Source organism: Scardinius erythrophthalmus (genome assembly GCF_964197995.2).
Source record: "Scardinius erythrophthalmus genome assembly, chromosome: 16".
In the NCBI taxonomy this organism is placed as follows: Eukaryota; Metazoa; Chordata; class Actinopteri; order Cypriniformes; family Leuciscidae; genus Scardinius; species Scardinius erythrophthalmus.
In genome coordinates, this window is record NC_138236.1 from 3260138 (window position 1) to 3268372 (window position 8235).

At 38.4% G+C, this 8235-nt stretch overlaps 2 protein-coding genes across 5 annotated transcripts in view; both read right to left on the reverse strand.

The window, feature by feature from the left end:
* ago3a (argonaute RISC catalytic component 3a) overlaps window positions 1–2552 on the reverse strand; it is a 45900-nt gene extending 43348 nt beyond the window's left edge. For both annotated transcript variants that reach the window (XM_081387805.1, XM_081387804.1), the window contains exon 1: window positions 1811–2552. In XM_081387805.1, coding sequence (XP_081243931.1) covers window positions 1811–1829 — 19 coding nt within the window. In that variant the 5' untranslated portion in view covers window positions 1830–2552. The remainder of the gene's footprint in view (window positions 1–1810) is intronic.
* Window positions 2553–3953: 1401 nt separating this feature from the next.
* Window positions 3954–8235, reverse strand: part of ago1 (argonaute RISC component 1) — a 42000-nt gene continuing 37718 nt past the window's right edge. For 2 of the 3 annotated variants that reach the window (XM_081387807.1, XM_081387806.1), the window contains exon 19: window positions 6573–7364. In XM_081387807.1, coding sequence (XP_081243933.1) covers window positions 7256–7364 — 109 coding nt within the window. In that variant the 3' untranslated portion in view covers window positions 6573–7255. Of the gene's footprint in view, window positions 4153–6572; window positions 7365–8235 lie in introns of those variants that run through there. The other variant, XM_081387808.1, reaches the window with a different exon arrangement.

Genomic DNA, 8235 nt, shown 5'->3' on the forward strand with positions numbered 1-8235 from the left:
GTCACCAACCCGACCCGTCTCTAACCCTCTTACAGCTCGTTGCATCATGTCTGAGCAATGCTTCTTCACATCGCAAAATGACTCATACTCTCATAGTCAGCCTTTAAAATGCCCACGATGAGGCACAATGAGATAATTGCTCTGATCCAAACCACACTACAACAAGATGTCATGTACTCAGTTTTTCAATGGAACAATCTTGAGTCCTCCTAACGAGAACTCGATAAATCTTTTTATAACACTTAAAAGTAGAAATTGACCCATACTGACTTTTTATGACCAGTAGTATTAAGTGTCTGACAACCTTGTTCAATTAAAAAAACCATTGTATAGCTTTTTGACACAATTATGGCTAAATGGTCATTAGGTCATACGAATTCAAACAAAAACTATATAACTAATATAATAAGATAATTACTCCTAATAGAAGTAGTAGCATTGTTGTTATGAGTCATGATATTATAATTGTGCAAAGTTGCTTTACAATTCAATTAATTTTCTCTTTCTCTAACTGGCCATCTAGATAAGCTACAGAACTTATTTATTTGAGAAAGGCTGAATGGCTATTTAATAAAAAGTACATTAATTAGTTTCTTGTGTTAAGTTAAAAAAGTTAAAACACTACTCAAAGCAATCAGTCTCACCCTTGGTTTAAGAGAGTCTCTTAAATGAATTGTCAAAATCATTCAAATTCACAGTAAATTAGCTAATGAATCATTCAGACCAATTTATGAATCGTTTCAAAGACCATCAAGTCAAGTAACTGTCAATCATCAGTCAAACATATTCGGGTCAATGACATATTTTTGAGTGCAAGTGCATTATTTGCTTTTAAAATAACTTGATAAATTCATGACATATCACGTTATTCTATAAAACCCATTTAGTTTGAATTCATTTTTAGTACATTTAAAAAACACATTATTGTTCTGTTATCTTTAATCCTCCAAATTAAATGGTGTCTTAATAATAAATAGAAAAATACCATCATCATTTTAGGTTTGAAACCTAAACAAATTTTATAAAAATCAGTTATTTCAAAGCTGTTGAGATAATAAATAAAAAAAATGTTGTACAGCAATTTGTATAATTCTCAAATGTGAGGGTGGCACAACAGCAAACATGGCTCTATAATTATGAATGGACAAGGCAACAGTAAACATGAAGATGCATCATCCAGAGGAGCTCAAGTGATGCTGTGAATCAGTGAAAAGGTTTGTAGATCTCTCTCAAATACTGGTAAAAACTGCTCATTTCAAGTATGGGTAGGTTGGTGGTACACTTTACATGTCAAGTGGTACAACTACAGTATAACAATTCGGTTGTACCACCTGACATGGAAACAGTGAAAAATAATTAATTTAAACAATTTGAAATGTTATTTAACTAATGAAACTTGTTGCAACATTGTTCATGACTCAAAAATATGCATTACATCAGTTTTTAATATATTTTTGAAAAACACGTTTTTTGAAGCTTTATTTTTCAATGGCCCATTCATAGTTAATGTCATGAACGTCACATCCTCACAAAATAATAATTTTATTCTAGACGTCATGTGGTTTAATAGTCAATGAATAAGTTCATACTGTCACAAGAACTGTCAAAACAGTACAGACACCTGCTCAACCATAACGATGCTCAGCACACACACAAACACACACACACACACACACACACACACACACACACACACACAAACACACACATATATATATACATATATAAGGTTAACTTAAAGTTCCCTTCAAGCCCTCGTCATGACGTTAAAAGCATCCAGATGTTCGCAAGAGACCCACATCATACACACCTGTAGTTCCGATTTCCATTCATGAGGTCTCTGTCCGGTTCCGTCCCCGGCTCGCAGTAGACGAACTTCAGAAACTCTTCTTGGATCCCGACGGCCCCCCGAACCGGTTCCGTTAACCCAATGCGAGCGTCTCCTCCCGTGTTTCGAGCTCCTAATCCACTTTACCCAGAAGCCCGTATATCAACGGAGGCCGAGAGAGGAGAGAGGAGAGAGGTTCGGTGCCTCAGTATCTGGCTCAAAAAATCTGTTCGGGATTTCAGGTTCGGTTGACAGATTGACGTTACGGCCAGCTAGCTAGACAGCTAAAGAGAAAAGTTCCCCTCAGCCCGCTCAAATACAGTCCCGAATCGCTGTTTCTGTAACCGCGACGCCTTCAGAAACGCGTCTTTGGAAAGACTGGGGCGGCTTGTTGAGGTGTTATGACGTTATAGCGAGTAAAAGTCCACTTATGTCGCCTCCTCTCTTCGACAGCGCTAGCCTGCTACTGCTAGTGGCCAGGCTAACCAGCTAAGCTATATTCCCATCTGAGAGGAAAAAAAATCCCGTCAAACGCCGTCTTCTCTTAACTTAAAGTCCCCGATCATCACTGGCTTCCACGGTCGAAGCTAGCGGCCTTCCAAAAGCGTATATTCCTTTCGTTTTACGACAGTGGTGACATTAAATAAGTTGAGAGTTGAACTCTCTCTCAGGGTTTCTCTTGACAGTCTCTGCGAGACTCGCTACGGCTAAATATGGAGCGTCTGATGGTCCGCGAGCGCGACGCACGGACCTGGCGCGAGAGCCGCGCGCTGATTGGCTGCGAGGGGAAGCGCGAGTCCGCGAGGGAAGGGGCGGGGTTTGAGGCAGCCTCAGAGTGACCATCATCATCATCATCATAAGCTTGTGCGAACAACTTATTAGGCCTCATTCATCTATCTATCTATCTATCTATCTATCTATCTATCTATCTATCTATCTATCTATCTATCTATCTATCTATCTATCTATCTATCTATCTATCTATCTATCTATCTATCTATCTATCTATCTATCTATCTGTCTATCTGTCTGTCTGTCTGTCTGTCTATATCTGTCTATCTCTATTTATCTGTCTGTCTGTCTGTCTGTCTGTCTGTCTGTCTGTCTGTCTGTCTGTCTATCTATCTATCTATCTATCTATCTATCTATCTATCTATCTATCTATCTATCTATCTATCTGTCTATCTGTCTGTCTGTCTGTCTGTCTATATCTGTCTATCTCTATTTATCTGTCTGTCTGTCTGTCTGTCTGTCTGTCTGTCTGTCTATCTATCTATCTATCTATCTATCTATCTATCTATCTATCTATCTATCTATCTATCTATCATCATCATCGCCTACATTATCATTAGCTTGTGAGAACAACTTATTAGGCCTCATTCATCTTGTTATAATCTATCTGTCTGTCTATCTATCTATCTATCTATCTATCTATCTGTCTGTCTGTCTGTCTGTCTGTCTGTCTGTCTGTCTATCTATCTATCTATCATCATCGCCTACATTATCATTAGCTTGTGCGAACAACTTATTAGGCCTCATTCATCGTGTTATAATCTACCCATACATCCATTCACTGACCAATTTTACCATGAATTTTCTTGAATAAAAATACTGATAACATGAGTTATGATGTTAACTCATTTAATACACCAGAATAGGAGTGATTGTACTTAGTTCTGGTTGGAAAAGGATGCAGGAAAACAGCAATTATTAATGTCAACATGACATCAAATTTGACCACATACACGTTCTCTGTCTTTTTGAGCATGATTCATCGATGCATGTTATTCCCAAGAAATACTTTGTCACTGTCATCATTTATCATAATGTAAAAACTTGTTTTTTCCCCCAATGAATATCTTGGTTTATCTTGGAAATATCACATTTTGGAAGTAAAGTTGCCAGCAAATGCAATCCACTTCAAGATAAACATATGAATTACAAATGCTGAGCCCAGGATTCAGCCAGTGATGGGCAATAAATATTGATAGTTCAATCCCCAGAACACCTCACATCTGAAACAGGACTCAACACAGTGTTTAATAAAAAACAACTTTTATTTTCTTTAAAAAATAATCATCCTGAACAAAGTCTTCTCACTATTACATACAGAGCCAAAATGACTTGCTTATGTCTCCATTCACTGAATCTATTGGGAAGTGCTATGATACGGACTGTTCTTTATCAGTGGCTTGATATTGCTTAGACGTTGAGGTCGGGAGAAGTTCACTCTCCGATTACGCCGTTACACACCTCCATCTTGTTCTTCACCCACAAGGTGCCTGTGGCTTTTGAGAGTCAAGTACTGCATCAGAATATGTAGTCTAGGACAGACCAGATCAACATTATACAGTGGGGGATCAATAAAAATCACCTCGTTGGGTTGGTAAAACCTAATATATAAAGGCATGTCTTTGTATACATTTCATAAACATGAGTTAAAAATAAAGCATGGTCATCTAAAAATCCCAACACAATTTTAGGTGCTTTGAGGCGTCTTCCAACAATGCCGCCTTGTGGAGATTCTATGCCACTTTTTAGGTTTCCTTAAAGAGACAGTTCACCATAAAAAATGAAAATTCTGTCATTATTTATTCACCATATGATCTGTTCTTGTACGGAGCCATGGAAAAAAAATGCCAGTATCTAGATTTGGAATGACATAAGAGTGAGTAATGACTGAATTTTCATTTTAGGCCGAACTATTCCTTTCATAACAGGTGAGAAAGTATGGCATCAAATGTTAGTACGGGCACAGTCTCAACATGATTACTAAGAGGCTCCGGTTACAACACAAACTCAGTTAAAACATGCATTTCATAAATCCACCATATGACAATGTTCCCCTAACCTTTGTTTTCCTGCATGCTTACTGCACCAACGGGCATCAGGCGAGGGTAAAAGGTGCAATGATACTGGCAAGTGTGTTGTGTGTGCATGAGTTCAATGTGCTTGCTGGGAAGGGATTGTGGCAGTGTTACCGACTATGGCGGGTGGGAGTGTGTGGTCATGTGACCCAACCGCCTTCACGAGAGCAGCGGGTCACTATATACAAACAGGTATTCCAGCATTGTTCAATTTCTTGGTGGACACAAACACATCTCACTCTCTTCTAGCATCTCAAACGTGCCGTGTGTTTTTCTATCTGACGGATCTTGGTGACCTTGTATTGCTTCGTTTACAGAGGTCAGTGGAAGAAACGTTTTAAAGGAAAAGTTTACCCAACAATAAACGTACACAAACACGTCATATCAAACCCTTGTTATTTACAGTATAGCAGGGTTAGTGTGTGGGTATGTATTTATGTATGTATACATGTATGTGTTCATATACAGTAGTCAACATTTGAAGTGGATCCAAACAGTTCATCAAAGTTCATATTCACCAAGAACGGGTATTGTTCAAAATTCATGTTTCACTTTGATCAAAGGTTTTGATCCACTTCAAATGTTGACTACTGTATATGAACACATACATATATACAGTACATACATACATACACGCATATATATATATATATATATACACATACACACACACACACACATATATTTATCCATATGATTTGTGTACTGTATTCCAAGTCTTCTGAATTCACACGGTAGATTTATGTGAGGAATAGAACAAAATGAATTATTAACTGATTAACGTCTTCATTGCAGCTCTCAAATCTCACTTGCATTCACGTTTTAAATGGCCACATGAAACTCGGGAACAAAAGTTAAACAGTGAATAAATTCAATCTGAGTTATTTTCTTACGCATAACTAAAATATGACTTCAGAACACTTGGACTATAGCATGCAAGTCATGCAGACTAGTTTTATGATACGTGAATGCTGCTTTTTGTCCTTTACCTTGGTGCTGTTTGTCCTTGTTCTATTGAAAAGTGCACATATTGGGCCCTATTTTAACGATCTAAGCGCATGGTCTAAAGCGCACGGCGCAAGTGCACTTGGGGCGTGTCCGAATCCACTTTTGCTAGTTTAACGATGGGACAAATGGTCGGCGCTCCCGGCGCATGGTCTTAAAGGGTTGTCCCTATTCTCTTAATGAGAAATGGGTGTGTTTTAAGCGTAACGTGCAATAAACCAATCAGAGTCTCATCTCTCATTCCCTTTAAAAGCGAGTTGCGCTCGCGCCATGGTGGATTCGCTATTTACATGATGGAATTTGCAAGCGAAAAAACTGAACGCTTCTCTAGCGAGGAAACGGATCTGCTCGTGCACGACCCGCCTATAGGCGCACATTACTAACGCGCTCTTTAAATAACAAAAAAAAAAGTCTATTTCAGTTGCCTCAAAATAGCAATGCGCCAACAATGCGCCTGAACACACACTTTGTTTTCAGACCAGCAGCCCATGGGCGCACATGCATTTGATATTTAATCAACGTGGCGCAGGACGTGAAAATGATAACTGCGTCAGGCTGAAACTAGCAAATAACACTTGCGTCGCGCCTGGCCCTGCATTGTACCGGGTGTATGATAGGGCCCATAGTGTTTCATTGAAGAAAGGAAATAATCCAGGGTTTGCAATGACATGAGGGTGAGTAAAAAATGAAAAAAATTGTTGGGTGAACTATTCCTGTAAGTTCAAGAAGATTTATGTGCACTGGAAGTGAAAAAAAAAAAAAAAAACACTGGGCAAAATCAAACCCTTCCAGAAGAGCATAGAGGAATCAAGTGCAGAAAAACGCACTTCTTACATCAGACGAGGGCTCTTTTAACGGTTGGCATCATGTTTGGCTGGTGCATAATGCTGGTTTGGGTGTTATGCTGATGTGAGAGTGCATGTGCAGGGAATGCACTCAGTGGTCCATCTATCGTTACGCTAATTCGGCCACTCTTTAACTAACGAGGCGAGTCTAAATCCGATAAGCGGACACCGCTGCGACCGCTGGAGAGACACCTGCGTCTGCTACAGTTGATCACTGCCTGCGCTGCTTCTGCTTCACAGACAACACGTAAACGCTGGGCTCGCGGTGCTTTACAACTAAAACTAAGTGCTAATGTACCATGTCTTTCACAAAAATAAACATTTTAAAAGAAAATCTCACAACAATAAAAATAATGCCAATGGAAGTAACAACAATTCCTCCACTTCGGGCGTTTGAACTCTGGCATCGCCCAGACGGACAGGTTAAGAGGCAGCTTTGTGGTGACGTACAAAACGACAGGATCGTCTGCGTTCCTTCCCTCCGTATTGCATACATACGTACATGTGGGAGTGCGAAGGTAGTATACAATAATACACAATTAAATAAAAAAAGAAAAGAGCATAGTTCAGCCAGACTCAACAAAACGCAAAGAGTGAGACTCCATGTTCAGTTCTGTGGGCTTCGCTGCACTGGTAGCACCAGGTGAGCCGGCTCGAGGAGTGTGTGTCGGTCCGAAGCCCTCCGGCTTGATAAGGTGTGGCAGAGAAGCTTAGGCAAAGTACATGGTCCTCAGGGTGTCGTGGTGAATCTGCACCGCTTTGGCCAGCGCCTGTGGATCCCGACCGTTGCTCTGCCCGGAGACGTGGCTTCCCTCCCCGCTGCAAACGAGAGAAGAGACAGAGGAAGATTTAACAACTGAGAATGAGACAAAAGCCTAGTTCCTTTCACTGTCAAAATTAGAAACAGTAAAGGCCTTTATAATGTTCCAAAAGATTTCTATCTCAAATGAATGTTGTTCTTTTGAACGTTCTGTTCATCAAAGAGTTCTGAAAAAAATGTATCACGGTTTCCACAGAAATATGAAGCAGCAACAGATGTTTTCAACATCAATGATAATAATAATAAATGTTTCTTGAGCATCAAATCATCATATTAGAATGATTTCTGAAGGATCATGTGACACTGAAGACTGGAGTAATGATGCTGAAAATTCAGCTTTGATCACAGGAATAAATTACATTTTACAATATATTCACAGTTATTTAAAATTTTAACAATATTTCACAATATCAAGTCTTTTTTATTTAAAAAATAATGCAAAGGAGACAAGATAAAGAAATATTTAAAAAATAAACTTTTATCTTATTTATTAACCATATTATATTATTTATGCATTCTTCTCTTATTATTTGTTAATACATTTAAAATTATTAAAACCTTTTTTTTTCTTATTTACTTACTTTCTATTTCTTATGCATTTTTTATAATTATTATTTAATTACCTTTTATGTAAAGAGCTTTTAATTACCATTGTGTATGAAATGTGCTATCTAAATAAACTTTAAGCATGTAGTCATGTATGCCAGTTCTAGAATCACAGGCTATTCCAAAAAAAAAATATTTTTGTAAAGCATGTATCCTTTTAGAGAAGGCAATCACAGAATGCATTGTAAAGAGCTCAATAAATAAAATAAATACATGACGTCATGTAAAGTGAGAGGAATGTTGATTATTAACAATTATTCATTC